The sequence below is a fragment of the Triticum dicoccoides genome, chromosome 2B, assembly GCF_002162155.2.
Source record: "Triticum dicoccoides isolate Atlit2015 ecotype Zavitan chromosome 2B, WEW_v2.0, whole genome shotgun sequence".
In the NCBI taxonomy this organism is placed as follows: domain Eukaryota; kingdom Viridiplantae; phylum Streptophyta; class Magnoliopsida; order Poales; family Poaceae; genus Triticum; species Triticum dicoccoides.
In genome coordinates, this window is record NC_041383.1 from 487,741,724 (window position 1) to 487,757,440 (window position 15,717).

The 15,717-nt window shown below is 48.3% G+C and overlaps 2 protein-coding genes across 13 annotated transcripts; both read left to right on the forward strand.

Moving 5' to 3' along the window:
* The first annotated feature begins 7,717 nt into the window (after window positions 1-7,717).
* LOC119364383 (26S proteasome non-ATPase regulatory subunit 11 homolog) lies at window positions 7,718-11,321 on the forward strand. Of its 2 annotated transcripts, none has more exons than XM_037629863.1 (2): window positions 7,718-7,964; window positions 9,726-11,321. In XM_037629863.1, exon 2 carries the CDS (start codon window positions 9,740-9,742, stop codon window positions 11,018-11,020), a length of 1,281 nt encoding a protein of 426 aa, XP_037485760.1. In that variant the 5' UTR covers window positions 7,718-7,964; window positions 9,726-9,739; the 3' UTR covers window positions 11,021-11,321. The 2 variants fall into 2 exon arrangements, with proteins under 2 accessions (XP_037485760.1, XP_037485761.1); XM_037629864.1 differs by having other exon boundaries at window positions 9,731-11,321.
* A 516-nt stretch (window positions 11,322-11,837) lies between these two features.
* LOC119364384 lies at window positions 11,838-15,251 on the forward strand. Of its 11 annotated transcripts, XR_005174896.1 has the most exons (5): window positions 11,838-12,452; window positions 12,620-12,769; window positions 12,977-13,043; window positions 14,326-14,408; window positions 14,821-15,251. XR_005174896.1 is itself a non-coding variant. In XM_037629865.1 (4 exons), exons 1-4 carry the CDS (start codon window positions 12,337-12,339, stop codon window positions 14,875-14,877), a joined length of 324 nt encoding a protein of 107 aa, XP_037485762.1. In that variant the 5' UTR covers window positions 11,838-12,336; the 3' UTR covers window positions 14,878-15,251. The 11 variants fall into 11 exon arrangements, 1 of the variants encoding a protein (XP_037485762.1); XR_005174897.1 differs by having other exon boundaries at window positions 14,320-15,251; XM_037629865.1 differs by lacking the exon at window positions 14,326-14,408 and having other exon boundaries at window positions 11,838-12,386.
* The last annotated feature ends 466 nt before the right edge of the window (window positions 15,252-15,717 follow it).

Consider the following 15,717-nt stretch of genomic DNA (forward strand, 5'->3'; position numbering starts at 1 on the left):
GTAAAAAAATACTTGTGCACGAATAAATGATATAGCTTACTCTCTTGTCGTCCTAAGATGCTCTCTTTTAACTTCCACCAGTATGAGGTTCTTCGCTCCCTTGTGTCCACCATCCTTTCTCGCGTGTGTTTCCTATCTACCTCATTCATGATATTGTTTTTGCATACCTGATCTTTTTTCTTTAGTTCCGATGACTTTTGTACCAATGGTCAGCAAACCCTAACATAAATCTTTAGTCCCAGAATATAGTAAACATAGTCTCCATCTAAGGGTAACAACAACGAAACAAATGATAAACTTGGTTGAGACTTCTTGGGGTAAAGACATATTGTTTTTAGCTTAATATGGTAATTAGGGATTTTTTATTGAGACAGAAAGTTTATTATGCTATTTGGATGTGTGGAAAATTAGTCAGCAGTTTTTTAATCATCGTTGATTAGGTGTTTTCACAATTGTAAATGACGGCCATTTTTACCACCTAGGCTGTAGCATAGCTTCCACCTAGATTGTTATTCTCGAGAAATTATTACGAACAAATCATAACAGAACATATCTGCTGACAAACAGTTATGCAAGCACAATCATAATGGGCCGATTATGGATATTAACAAATGCGTTGTGTTTAACTTTTCAAATATTGATATTGAAAAGAATTCTATGCAATTAACACACAACACCCACCAACATGAGTCATTCTAAAAAAATAGGTCGACTGCATTTCATTTCTATGTAGGAAAGACAATTAATTATATACAGACGAAAATGCCTCTGAAGACTTTCCCATCCGCTCTCAAGCTATATGGATTTGGATCATCCACCAGGTCCAAGAAATTGCCATCGGCAAATACGAAAAAATACAGCTAACTGCAATGTTTTAGAGAGGTATATCACTATCATTTGGTAGCTACAGATCCAAGCTGTTAGACTGTATATACGTAGCCTCTGTATTGTAACGTTGTATTGTACCCCTTGGGTACCTCTATATAATGAGATAGCCACACCCTGGTTAGGGGTGTCGTGCAGTTCCCAAAATATCTTGTTTTACATGGTATCAGTTTAGGTCATGATCACGATGTCTTCCGCTGCTCCCGCCACCGCCGCCGTCGCGCCGACCTCCGTCGCCGCGGCCGCCGCCGCGCCGGTCCTTGCCCCTTCTTCGCCGTTCCTCGCCTCTGGGCCTCTCGTGGCGGCCTATGGGGCCCCGCCGCCGCCTGGGTCCCCGATCCAATCTCGCCCGCATGGCGAGACCTCGGGTGACCTAGCCCCAGTCGCGGCCGATGCCGCCGCGCCGCCGCTCTACGACGCCGCCCCGCCGCCGGCCTATGGCGCTACCGCGCCCTCGCCCTACGGCTACTACCCGTATGGCGCGCCTCCGATGGCTCCTGGTGCTCCGCCGCTGCCGCCATCCTCGTGGCCGGCGTTTGGTGTGCCGCCTCTACATCAACCACCGGCGGCGCCACCGAGCCACCCCTATGGATCTTCGCCATTGCCTCCCCAGCACCCCTACGCAGCCTACCCAGGGCCGCACGGGGCTGCGCCCTCTTACGCAGGAGAGGCGGCTGCCTCGCTACAGCCATCGTACGGGGCTGCGGCCGCGCCACAGCCGCATCCTCCCGGGGCCGCGATCGTCCCGCCCTACGGGGCCCACGCTGCTGGTCCTCCCGGGTTTTCCGCACTGTATCCGGTGTCTGCTGCTCATACCGACCCGGTCGCCGCGTCGTCACCGTTCTACTTTTCACATCTGCTACCGGTGAAGCTTGCGCCGGATAATTACTTGTCCTGGCGTGCCCAGGTGTTGCCTCTTCTGCGGAGCCGCTACTTGGAGGGATATGTTGACGGGTCCATACCGTGTCCACCACCCCACCACCCAGCGTACCACACCTGGGTGGCCCAGGATCAGGCCATCCTCTCCGCCATCCAGTCCTCGCTCACCCCGAGCGTCTCGTCGCTGGTCATCTTCGCCGCTACATCTCGGGAGGCGTGGGCGGCGCTTCACACCAGTTTTGCCTCTCAGTCTCAGGCGCGTGCTCACTCTATCCGCACCGAGTTGGGTGAGACGAAGCTTGGTGACCTCAGCATCACCGACTACTTCAACAAGATGCGGGGTCTCGCCGACACATTGGCCTCCATCGGCCAGTCGCTACAGGATCAGGAGTTCACCACCTTCGTACTGAATGGGCTTGATGATGATTATGACAATCTCATTGAGAACGTTCACGGTCGCGATGACCCGCTACCACCTCGTGAGCTCTACGCCCGTCTGCTTGGCCGCGAGCAGCGCATCAAGGCGCGCCGCTCCTCTCCCAGTTTCGCCTCCGCCAATACCGCAACTCGCGGCAAGCCTCAGCGGTCATCTTCGTTCGGAGGCAAACCAGCGCTGCCCTCATCACCAGCTTCGAGGGGCAGCGCTCCGACCATCACAGGTGGTAACCGGCCCGTGGCGTGTTGTTCTTCTTGTGGTGCCCAACAGGCGTGCCAGCTATGTGGCTTGGAGCGCCACATTGCCTCTCGCTGTCATCGTCGCTACAAGCAGGATTTTCTGGGCCTTGGCAACAACGGAAAGGGGAACGACAAGCAGGCCGCCGCTGCTGTGACGAGTCATGATCATGGTCGCACTCCGTCATACTCCGTTGATCCTGCATGGTACATGGACACTGGAGCTACCAACCACCTCACCGGTGAGATGGGTAAGCTCTCTACTCAGGAGCCATATCGCGGTCATGATCAGGTGCACACCGCTAGTGGAGCAGGTATGTGCATCTCTCATGTTGGTCAGGCTTCTCTCCTTGCACACAACTTTCGCACATTGCATCTATCTAATGTCCTTCGTGTTCCTTCTGCTACACGTAGTTTGTTGTCCATTCCTCAACTTACCCGTGATAACAATGTCCTTGCTGAGTTTCACCCCTTTCGTTTCTTTATCAAGGATCGGGACACGAGGGCCGTTCTGCTTAGCGGTCGTCTTCGCCATGGCCTGTATGCACTTGATGCGCCGCGCTCCTCTTCCATGTCGTCCTCTCCTCAGGTGTTCAGTGGTGTTCGTGTGTCGCCTACACACTGGCATGCGCGCCTTGGTCACCCGGCGACTCCCATAGTTCGACATATTTTGCATCGTCATGATCTACCAGTTGTGTCCAATAAAACTGCTGAAACAATTTGTGATGCCTGTCAGCAGGGCAAGAGTCATCAGCTTGCGTTTTCAGAGTCTAGTCGTGTTGTGAAACATCCTCTTGAGCTTGTGTTTTTTGATGTATGGGGTCATGCCCAGACATCCGTTAGTGGTCACAATTATTATGTCAGTTTCATTGATGCTTACAGCCGTTTCACTTGGTTATATCTTATTAAGCGAAAGTCTGATGTGTTTGATGTCTTCATTCAGTTTCAAGCACACGTTGAGCGCCTTCTTAAGCACAAAATCATCCATGTCCAATCCGACTGGGGGGGTGAATACCACAACCTCAACTCGTTTTTTAATAAGCTTGGGATCTCGCACCGCGTGTCATGCCCTCACACACATCAGCAGAATGGTGCTGCTGAGCGTAAGCATCGTCATCTTGTTGAAACTGGCTTAACCTTGCTCGCTCATGCCTCCGTCCCGTTTCGGTTCTGGAGTGATGCTTTCTCTACAGCTTGTTTTCTTATAAACAGGCTACCCTCGAGGCTTCTGAAAATGCAAACTCCGCTTGAGCTCTTGCTTAATGAGACTCCGGATTACACTTTCTTTAAGGTGTTTGGGTGTGCCTGCTGGCCTCATCTCCGTCCATACAACAAGCGCAAGTTAGAGTTCAGGTCTAAGAAGTGTGTCTTTCTTGGGTACAGTTCTATTCACAAAGGGTACAAGTGCTTACATGTTCCTACCAACCGCGTCTACATCTCTCGTGACGTTGTGTTTGATGAAAATGTGTTTCCCTTTCGTGCACTTCCGACAGACCTCACCACTTCCACTTCCACACCACCAATGCCTGTGTCTACACCTACGCCTGATCAGTTTGTGGATGTTGCATATGCCCCTGCGTTGCTTCCTAATCATGCTGCAGGTATTGGACGCGGTGCTCGGCTCGAGCTCCTTGATGAACAGGTCGCCAATGCTTCTTCTGGTCGGGACGTGCATGTGCCATGCATAACGGGTGGCACCCGCCAACCCGCTCTCTGGTCGCCCGAGGCGGCCAGCCCGCCTGGCTCACCCACGCCAACGCCAGTGGCGGGTGCCTCGCCCGCCTCGTCCGACTCGCAGGACCCGGCCACCCCAGTAGCCGCCTCGCCCGGCTCGCAGGCTTCGCCAGTGGCCATCTCGCCCGACCCGCGAGCCTCATCCACACCAGCGGGACCCTCGCTCGGCTCGCCTGGCTCGCGGGCGTCACCAGCCTTGCGTGGCTCGCCTGGGCCACTGGCGGGGGCGTCCCCTGGGCCGGCTGGTGCTGTCGCTGGCCCAGCGGCCTCGTCGCCTGCCTCGGCCACCGGGGAGCCTGACTCGCCGGACTCGGCTTTGGCCTCGTCCACGACCTCTGTTGATTCTGCTCCAGCTCCGGCTCCGGCAGATTCTGCCGTCACACTTCGATCCGCGCACACGGAGCCAGTCTGGTGTGTTTCGCCCGAAAGAGCGGACAGATGGCACGGTTGCATGGCTTGCTGCGTGCATGGCTCATACTGCTGGCGACCCTCATGCAGAGCCTCGTCACTTTCAGGCTGCGTTGAGTATTCCTCATTGGCGTGCTGCAATGGAACAAGAGTTTTATGCCCTCCAACAGAATGATACTTGGCGTCTTGTTCCTCCAAAGTCTGGCGTCAACATCATTGATTCCAAGTGGGTTTTCAAGGTCAAGCGTCATGCTGATGGTTCCATTGAACGTTACAAGGCACGGTTAGTCGCCAAGGGCTTCAAACAGAGGTATGGTCTTGATTATGAAGACACGTTCAGTCCAGTTATCAAGCCTACTACCATTCGGTTACTACTGTCTCTTGCGATTACTCGTGGATGGTTCCTTCGTCAGCTTGATGTACAGAATGCCTTTCTCCATGGCATTCTGGAGGAGGAGGTTTATATGCGTCAGCCGCCTGGTTTTGTTGATCCGACACGACCTCATCATCTCTGTCATCTGGTCAAGGCGCTGTATGGACTGAAACAGGCTCCTCGTGCATGGCATGCTCGCCTTGGATCCGTTCTTCGGGCTCTTGGGTTTACTCCATCCACTGCTGATACATCACTGTTCCTCCTCCAGCGCCCTGAGGTTACGATGTATATCCTGGTTTATGTTGATGATATCATCCTTGTCAGTTCTTCGGCTGCTGCAGCTGATCGCCTTGTGGTTGCTCTTCGTGATGATTTTGCTGTCAAGGATTTGGGTGCTCTTCACTTTTTCCTTGGTCTTGAGGTTTCACGGTCCTCTGCAGGTTTGACTCTCACTCAGAAGAAGTACTCCTTGGACTTGTTGCGTCGTGCTGGAATGCTCAAATGCAAACCTGTTCTCACTCCGATGTCTGCTACTGATCGGTTGTCTGCTCTTGATGGTGACTCTCTCTCGGCTGATGATGCTACTGAGTATCGCAGTATTGTTGGTGGTCTGCAATATCTCATTATCACCAGGCCTGATATCTCCTATGCAGTTAACCGTGTCTGTCAGTTTTTGCATGCACCCAGGACGTCTCACTGGTCAACCGTCAAGCGTATTTTGCGCTATGTCAGTAGTACTGCTGCCTATGGTCTGCATCTTCAGTCTGCACCGTCATATGAGCTCTCGGCCTTCTCTGATGACGACTGGGCTGGTTGTCCGGATGACAGGCGATCCACGGGGGGTTATGCGGTATTTCTGGGTCCTAACTTGATCGCCTGGAATGCTCGCAAGCAAGCAACTATGTCTCGCAGCAGTACTGAGGCTGAATACAAAGCCGTTGCTGATGCAACTGCTGAGATCATATGGGTACAGTCTCTGTTGAGAGAGTTGCGTGTTTCTCAAGCTCGTCCTCCAGTTCTGTGGTGTGACAACATTGGTGCTACATATCTTTCTTCTAATCCAGTGTTTCATGCAAGAACAAAACACATTGAGGTGGATTATCACTTTGTTCGGGAACGTGTTGCACAGAAGCTACTCTGTATCAAGTTCATCTCATCAAAGGATCAACTTGCTGACATCTTCACGAAGCCTCTACCACAACCACAGTTTGTAGGCTGTAGGCGCAATCTTAACTTGCTTTGTACTTCAGGACATAGTTAAGATTGAGGAAGGGTGTTAGACTGTATATACGTAGCCTCTGTATTGTAACGTTGTATTGTACCCCTTGGGTACCTCTATATAATGAGATAGCCACACCCTGGTTAGGGGTGTCGTGCAGTTCCCAAAATATCTTGTTTTACACAAGCAATCATATATATCAAAATTCAAGATATCCATGTGGACAAAAAAATTGTTTTTGGTGCTCTCCCTCTTCCATCTCCTCTGTTGAGCTTCACATGCAGCAGCATCGGCCATGTGTTTACTTTTCTGTCGTCTATACTCTCCTCTCCTCTGATGTATGTATGTATACGTCTGGAAATATATAATCCGATGATGGTCATGGGAGGCTTGCTTCAGCTTCAGCCTAGGAAGTCCAGAAACCAAGGCACGCACTGGCACTATTCCTCCTCAAGATGTCATCTAAGTATAAATATCATCCACCAAAGTATTTATCCATGTGCAGAATCAACTCAGAAACAGGCAGAATTAAACACCACAACCCAATGTGCAAAATCAACTTAGTTAAATCAATGACCAAAGGAAAATATGTAATCCCCGACACAACACCTGTAGTTCCAAACAAACAAGCATAATTAAACACCACACAACCCAAAATCTCAGCCATCACATGTGAGATGCTTACATCGATCTGCTTCTGCAGATAACGCGATAACTTCTTGGGCTGTCGTGGTGGATGCGTGTAGCCAATGGCGAGAAACTCCTCAACGGTGGGACGAAGAAGTCCCTCTTCCCCCAACGGCAGTGCAGGCAAGCGTTTGCCCAACGCCATCTGATCTCAATGCGGGAGGAGCCACAATGGCGGTGTGGCGGTGTGGTCCTCTAGGGCCGCCGTAGCCGTGCAAGTTTGTGGGCTTCTCCTTCTTCGACGACGGGGAGGAGGCTTCCACTAAGGTGGGGATGCGGCGGTCAGAGGCGGCGCCCATGAGGGCCATGTAGGAGGTTCAAGAGGATAAGAGAAGGGAATGGGGAAGAGATGGACGAGGGACGGGGCGGATGGGACAGGGGCAGGACTTCCCTGCGTGACCGGATGGGGAGATCGTGGGTGTGTGCTAGGGAATCGAGGCGGTTGGGCGAAGACATGGCGTGGGACGCGGCCGCTTTTCTTTTTCAGTTTCCGACGGAGGAAGTGCTAGAGGGACAGGGGATGGATCTCGTTCGTGGGCCGAGTTAGGGACGGCTCGGAAGGTAAGTTTGAGGCTGGTGTGATCGTGGCCCTCGCTCAGGGCTGGGGTTCCCGAGGAGACGGCTAGCGTACGTGGGGAGGAGGTCGAACCATCATGACGACTGCGGATTCCCCTTTAATAGTAGAGATTTATTTATTTATTTTTGAGTGGAAAGCTCCCTCTATTGTAGGCTTCTAAATAGTCGCCTGCACGCAATCCTTTGGGCTTACATGGCCTTGGTACTAGTAAGCCCAACAATCCTGTAGGCTGTACCTGAGAACGTATTCGATTATTCGGCCCGCTCTAATTGTGCGAAAACACTCCCGGAAACACCAAGATTACTCTCGCCCCCTCTCCCTTTGTTAGCTCGACTGGCTTCCCCGTTCGTCTCCCCCAGATTTCTCACGCCAACACCGCCGAGCTCTCCCCCGGAAGGCCGGAACACGCCTCCTGCTCTCCGTCCCCGGAGGCACGCCACCTCGAAGGAGTGCCCCCTCTCCCACTCGTCGTCGTCCACCTCCGCGCTACTGGACAGATCCATCCGTGCTCGGATCGCTTCCTTCTGTTGGTAACAAACCCTAACTTCCCTGGATTATTCCGAGACTTTTAGTGTATGATTTCCCATCGCGTTAGCAATCTGACGCAAAAATAAATAAATCTGTGCTTTGGTGGGTAGTTTGTTCTGGATTTTACTGTTGCGGCCCGAGTGGTCTTTGTTAGTACTACTACGCAGAAATCAGGTGCTGGCTCGACCTGGTGTGTACTGCAAGCCTGTGTGCTTTGTTAGAGTGGAGATATTGGATCTCGCTAAGGGCAGCATGGTTTTCCCCTGTCTTGGCTGTTTATAGTGAGATTAGGGTTTAGGGATTCTGATTACGGTAAATAGGCTTAGGAATTCTTGTTACGGACCTAGCTTGGTGAAGGGTATTGTCAATTCTACTTGAGTTATAAGAGGCACTGGTAGCACTGCGTTTTACCATGATATGCTCTGTGCACTATATCAATTTTGATTTATTCCAACTTAACACCCCGGATGATTCTTTGTCCAGTTAGATCTTGGGACACTGTTGAGAGACGATTTATTCTGCCCAGTGTTGCACTCTGGGAATTACCCTGCAGATCTAAAGAACATGGTTACACTACCTAACTAAATTGAAACAACATTGAATGAGGTTTGCTTGTAGTAGCTTCTTTTGACTAGAACTATTATATGGAGATGCAAGGTGAGTGTCTTCCCCACATGCAGTTGCAATGTTGCTGAATTTGTAAATGTCAAGATCATGTGCCCGCTTAGATATTCCAGATAGTGATAGGCCCATCTTAGATAATTGCTAAACCTCTGTTTTTGAGTCGCTCGACTAGTCGCGACTAGTCGTCGACTAGTCTATGAGTCGCACTGGCAGGGTCGACTCAGCCTGGCGACTCGACTCATGGGATGAGTCGAGCGACTCGAGCGACTAGTCTCGACTAGTCACGACTAGTCGTGTTTTTTGGGTCGAACGACTCAATTTTTTTGGGCCGGCCTGTCATATGTTTTTTTACTGTATCGAACCATCCCCCGTGGAAACCTAGATCGAACATGTTCCCCTCCCCCGACCCAACCCTCTCCTTGGCAGCCGCCGCCGCCCCTGGTTGCTGGCTTGCTGCTCCTCCCCTGGTTGCTGCTGCTGGTCTGCTCCTCCCCTGGTTGCTGCTCTTGCTGGTCTGCTCCTCCCCTGGTTGCTGCTCTTGCTGGTATGCTCCTCCCCTCCTCCCCTGGTTGCTGCTGCTGGTATGCTCCTCCCCTCATCCCCTGGTTGTTGCTGCTGCTGGTCTGCTCCTCCTCTCCTCCCCTGGTTGTTGTTGTTGGTGGTGGTGGGGGTCTGCTCCTCCCCTGGTTGTGCATGAACAAGGGTGGTTGTGCATGATGAAGAGTTGAGGGCTGAATTGGAACCACTCAAGAACAAGGCTGGTTTTATTGTACCTACTTTCTATTGCTTAACTCACGTCGACTCGTTGCATGTCGACTCATCGACCATGAGTCTAGACTAGTCACGACTAGTCTAGAGTCGCTCCCCCCGAGCGACTCGTCGACTCATCTACTCGAAAACCTTGTGCTAAATTATATTTTCCTTGCTTTCAGAAGAAGTCATATGTATTGATTGGAAATTCATGCACGCCGCCTTTTTAACTCTGTTAGTTGGAGGCATCATGTAGGAAATTCATGTGTGCACTCTGCATTATCTAGTTCCTTGTGTTACTTTGACATCCCCATACCTTTGTTCTAGAAAATTCTGATTTACTCTAATATTTTATAGTACTAAGTAACTTCTGTTTATTTTACTGTCAGTTCAGCGTGTGGCCATGTCTTCTTCAATGGAGTCATCATACCTTCCTGCTACTACTGAGTCAATTGCAATGGCTCAGGAGGCTAAGAATGCTTCGGAGTCAATTTCGATCCTTTACCGTGTGATTCAAGACCCATCTTCTTCTGCAGATGCACTGAGAACAAAAGAACTTGCAATTACTAACCTTACAAATTACCTCACTGAAGAGAGCAGAGCTGAGGAGCTGCGAAACCTTTTGACCCAGCTCAGGCCGTTTTTCTCACTGATTCCCAAGGCCAAGACTGCGAAAATTGTCCGTGGAATCATTGATGCTGTTTCCAAGATTCCTGGAACATCTGATCTCCAGATCTCACTGTGCAAAGAGATGGTGGAATGGACCCGTGCAGAGAAGCGTACGTTCCTTAGGCAGCGTGTGGAGGCAAGGTTAGCGGCACTTCTGCTAGAGAATAAGGAATACACTGAAGCCCTGACTCTCCTTACTGGTCTTATTAAGGAAGTCAGGAGACTTGATGACAAGTTGCTCCTTGTGGACATAGACCTGTTGGAGAGCAAACTCCACTTCTCTCTGAGAAACCTGCCAAAGGCCAAAGCCTCGTTGACTGCTGCAAGGACAGCGGCGAATGCCATCTATGTTCCACCAGCTCAGCAGGGCACTATTGATCTGCAGAGTGGAATCCTTCACGCAGAAGAAAAGGATTACAAAACTGCTTACAGCTACTTCTTTGAAGCATTTGAAGCTTTCAATGCACTGGATGACCCAAGAGCTATCTTCAGCTTGAAGTACATGCTCTTGTGCAAGATAATGGTTAACCAAGCTGATGATGTTGCTGGAATAATCTCTTCTAAGGCTAGCCTAAAGTATGTCGGTCCGGATGTTGATGCTATGAAAGCTGTAGCTGATGCCTACTCTAAAAGATCTCTCAAGTACTTTGAAACTGCCCTCCGTGATTTCAAAGCCCAGCTTGAGGAGGACCCTATTGTTCACAGGCATCTTTCCTCTCTGTATGATACCCTCCTGGAGCAGAATCTGTGCAGGTTGATTGAGCCCTACTCGAGGGTGGAGATTGGGCATGTTGCACAGATGATTGAATTGGCGGTTGATGATGTTGAGAAGAAGCTGTCGCAGATGATTCTAGACAAGAAATTTGCTGGTACTCTGGATCAAGGTGCTGGTTGCCTCATTATCTTCGAGGATCAGAAGACAGAGGCCATCTTCCCTGCTACACTAGAAACCATTTCAAATGTCGGAAAGGTCGTGGACAGTCTTTACATGAGGTCGGCTAAGATCATGGCTTGAAAGTTGCTAAGCATGTGATAAGCTGTTTGGTATGGGTTCAGCCTTTTCAGTTCCTTTGCTTTCTTTAAGACATGTAATCCTGCATATTGGTACTTGATTTTGCATGTTGGTCGTTATATTGGATCATAGAAAAATCCATCTTGCTCATGAACTGGATCAATTTGTTGTTTTTATGTGGTGGATGTACCGACACTAGCTTGTCCAAACATAAATCATTAGTTCTCTCACTTGCTTTGGTTGGTATGTTACTTGTGCTGTTATATCTTTGGGATTTCCATCAGTGTTGAAACTGGGCCTAACATTTATCATAGTATTTGTCAGAGTTGTTAATGCTGTTATGGCATTCCCTTTCAGTTACTGTCTTGTGTGGTTCCTGTCTGGCTACTCTGTTCTTTTATGGTTCTGGGTCGTATGTTCTATTGGGCTTGTGACTGATGAACAAGTGATCATGTGAATTCGTCAGCCATGCATTTGTTGATGCAGATTTCTGATCGAAGTCAAGGTGCTTCTTTTTTGGCTGATCATTAAACAGAGTTGATGATGCTTAGTACTCGTACAAGTCACAACGAAGCCAGTAGGTATCTTAAATCTCTACTACTATTAAACAAGCAAACATATTCATCGCTAAGTGCACCCACACTAATCTACACAGAACAGTACGGACCAATTGCAGCCTCAGATCAGGATCATTTAATTTAATCTAACGATTAAGATTACACTAAGCCTCACCCCAAATTGCGTTTAGCGATTTTCCTGGGCGGACGAAAACTCTGCCGCCCGCATTGGTTCAGCCATATACGAGGAAAAAAAGGCAAGATATGATACAGGAGAAACAACACGATCGGGGAGGCGGCGCATCTTCGGGGAGGATAAGAGGACAGGGGAGGAGAAGTAAGGCCTGGTGGCTGCTAAGGAGGTGCTCGCCGGCGAGCGGGCTCCGGCGGCCCCTAGCTCGCGGAGTTGGATCGGGGCGCATCCCCGCGGCCGTGGTTGTACTCGCTACGCCGCCTGCCCAAAAGAACCGGTGCTCCCCGCCGCCTGCCTCTCTTGCCCACGTGAAGCTACCACTCCCTTCCTCCTCCGCCAGCCCCAAGAGTGCCCACCCCGTTGCCCGATCGGCTGCACCAGCGCCCTGCCGGTGGCGCTCGTCGGCCCTCCCCGCCGGCCCCGCGCCGTACCCGTCGTCTCCTCAATCTGTTGTCAGGGGACATGCCAGCGCCCTCCCAGTGGCCCTCGCCGACCCTCCCCGCCGTCCCCGTGTCGTATCCGCCATCTCCCCAATCCGCAGCTAGAGGACACGCCAAGAAGCTTCAGTCATGAGGCCGTCGCGCCGGAGGTCTTCCATCTCAGATTTGTTTTCTTTACGGTATTTCCTCAGTGATGTGATGCTTCAACTTCTCTTCCGGTGCTTCTCAAATTGATGTAACCAAGAGTATGTCGTGGATCACCATTTTAGATTCTGAAATTTATTGTCATCTACCCGTCGTTCTGAACTTCATTTGTCATTTTTCAGCGATGCACATCTTTACTGTCAGGTTTATAGTCATCAAGCAGTCCTAAATTTTAAGGTTATATCAACATTTATATTCTTGATTACAGGGTGTTGTCAAGAATTTCATCATGGCCACTGCTTTCCCACCGAGGTATTTGCCGCATGCAGCCATGCACAAGTGTCGTCACTTGCATCTCCTCTGTGCGTTCCCGTCATTCCATGCCGCACGAGGCTGCAGTCACCACACCCTTGAGTAGGTAATTCATCAATTGATAGTTTTTGTCCCTGCCGTGACTTGCATCTTTCTACCTTGCTTCAAATTTAATTTGATTGAATGTCAAATAAAGATCAACTTTATCTCTGATTGATTCATGGAAGTGCAAGCTGAATTATATTCAGGATATTCTGATTATTACTTCCAAGTTATATTCTAACACAATGTCTTTGGTTTAACAACTTGCAAGTGTTTCTTGTACTGATGTTAACCTCATAAAAAAGACTCCCAGGTGGACATCTGCTATAAATAATCAGGTACTGCTTTCCATTATCAAATTCAAATGCTCAGTGAAACTATCCAATGGATGGACTGGTTGTTTAACACTGAATCATCAACACTTTATTCTCATCTTATCTCCTCTTCCATTCACTGAAACATCTGCAGTGCACGCTTGTTACTTCTTTGACTGCTTGAACATAAATATTGAGAAAACTCAATTTTCTATGGGCATGAATAATCTTTCGATTCATACATAAAATCAAAATGTGGTTCCAGTTCCAGGAGGTATGGCATGATTTCTCTGCTGGCGTGTGTGTGTGTTGCTTGTTTGTCTGTTGCCGGCTGGATTGCACAGCGGCGATGCCGGGAGCCGGGGGTCATTGGAAAAGTGAGATGCCGACGTCACTCAAAACGATCCTTGCATGGTATTGACAGAATCATCCACAAATTATTTGATGGCATTGACCCTTGCTTGGCACGTGCTTAGCATTGACTGAATCCTACATTGGCGAGCTTGTATCCCGACCAACCTCTTTGTCTTCATTTTTTAGAAGCTAACTCACTTGGTTTGTGCGCTCCAATTTGCATATAGAGAGGTTCAGATGTCTGGCCAGCTAGGCACTGCCTATTTCTCTAAACCTGAAAATTCAAAAATCACTTTAGTTTTCACTAACACAGCTAGGGCCAACACCTGCTATCAAGAGAGCCTCAACAGTGGACGGGGTGGCGGAGTAGTCACGTACCAACAATACAGTAACTGCTAGCTATACTTCTGGAGCAAATTCTTTGTCGTAGTCATCAGGCCGCAGATGGCGTTGCCGGGATACACGCCCACCAAGGTCTCCGGCCATATAGGCCCATGAGGGATCCAGGGTGTTGCTCTATGCAGCATCATGACCACAATGGTGACTTTGTTTTGAAAATACTATTTGAATGGCATCACAACATTGAGTACACATTTTTTTTTCAACAGTTGCTTTATTTTTATACCATGTGAATCTCCCTGGGTTAGAGCTTGAGACGTGCGTTACACACGGTTAATTTTTCACGATTTATTGTTGTTGCTATTTCCCACGAGGTACTTGATAAAAAGTGTTCGGCGTGTGGTGCTCTTCAATGACTTGTTCTCTTTTGAAGAGCAAGCAATAGAGCATGAGAGTGCCGTGATCCTCCAAATTCCTGCTCGCTTCTATACCCGTATATCTGTTATTTTTGACTGATTTTATTCCCTTGAATGCTACATAAGAGGTGTCTTTGCAGAGCTTAAGAACAATTTATTTGGTTGGAGCTAACTAATACTGTATTGCAAAGGGCCAGACAGCCAACCAACTACAAATGGACTGCCCGAATTTATCCATGTGTTGGAATAGATGATATTTGATGATTTGAACCTTGCAACGGTAGGGTTTCCACATGTATCTACCTCAATTTATTTGATGATACTTGTTGAAAGATATTTCTAATACTTTAGTGCATGTGATATATTATTTTAGATAGTAGTACTACTTTAATGTGGTGTGTTACATTTTAGCTGGCAAATGGGTTAAATTCATCTACGCATCAGGTCATCAGCACTCAGTATCTCTGTGTTCTTGACATACAAAAACTATTCGTGTGTGAACTCTTGAAGTAAAATACCATATTGTCTGCTTGATTGTTATTGTAGTTAACAAAATGTTTAAAAATTTAGCAAAAACATACAACATCCAGTAATATAGTACTTATTAGCATCTATCGTGATTATCAACATTTATATTTGTAAGACATGTGTTGCACATGCATGTTTATACTGTTTTAAGTTTTCAACTGCAGGGGTGTGAGACTTTAGCATGCTCTGTACATAAGCAGGGAGTTCAGGGGCAGAACTGAAGGTAGACTCGGGTGCAGTTATCCACTCCTACTTGCTTTCACTAGAACAACATATTACACTGTGAAAGCAAGATCATGCACTGGCATCCGGTTTTATTACTCCACAGATGTGGGTCATCGGCCATGACAAAATATGGGATAACAAATATTATGGATACAAGATGGCAACATAAACTTCGCAATTTTATGATTTGTGATCTCGTAGATTTTTGCCATGCGGAGGACAAATAATTCTGGCTATATGCACTGGAGTTTAATCCATGTATGTGAACTAATTAGATATCGATCTATGTAAATTTGGAGAATCATATGTGTTTGAGATGATTTGAGAGTGCCCTTACCGGCCGTGTAGGTCCATGGTAATTCGATTGTTCTGATTTGTGTTCCATTTTTACTTAACGTAGATGTATTTTCACTATTAAGTGTAATAATTAATAACTATTGGATGTGTTCCGCAACGCGATACGCGATGAGTGGGATTTTCCTTGGCATGAGCGGAGATGCCTTCGAATTACTAAGTTTTATTTGGTTGTCTGTTTCATGTGTTAGTTCTGTATTGTACCAATGTTCATTCAAATGAAAATGCAAGGTACTACAATGATGAATGTATGATATTTCCATAAAATTAATAAATTATAGGACATTGAAATGTAGGGGTTGAGGTTTAGAGGTCTGCTGGAGTTAAACAAATTGTAAGTGAGGATCTTTATAGGTGAGTCCCTATGCGTTGATTGATGGAAAATGTTTTAGGGGACCTATGAGAGTTTCTCTGACTCCGGTTCATGACTCCTTGGAAATCCTCCCAACCATTCCTGTTTACACTAAAAAACATATTTTGTT

Bases quoted from the DNA above. Each gene is read 5' to 3' on its own strand.
- LOC119364383 (XM_037629863.1), top strand. From the start codon at position 9,740: ATGTCTTCTTCAATGGAGTCATCATACCTTCCTGCTACTACTGAGTCA.
- LOC119364384 (XM_037629865.1), top strand. From the start codon at position 12,337: ATGAGGCCGTCGCGCCGGAGGTCTTCCATCTCAGATTTGTTTTCTTTA. The intron at 12,770-12,976 runs GTAATTCATCAA...ACAACTTGCAAG, and splicing joins GTCACCACACCCTTGAGTAG to TGTTTCTTGTACTGATGTTA. The intron at 13,044-14,820 runs GTACTGCTTTCC...TTTCAACTGCAG, and splicing joins CATCTGCTATAAATAATCAG to GGGTGTGAGACTTTAGCATG.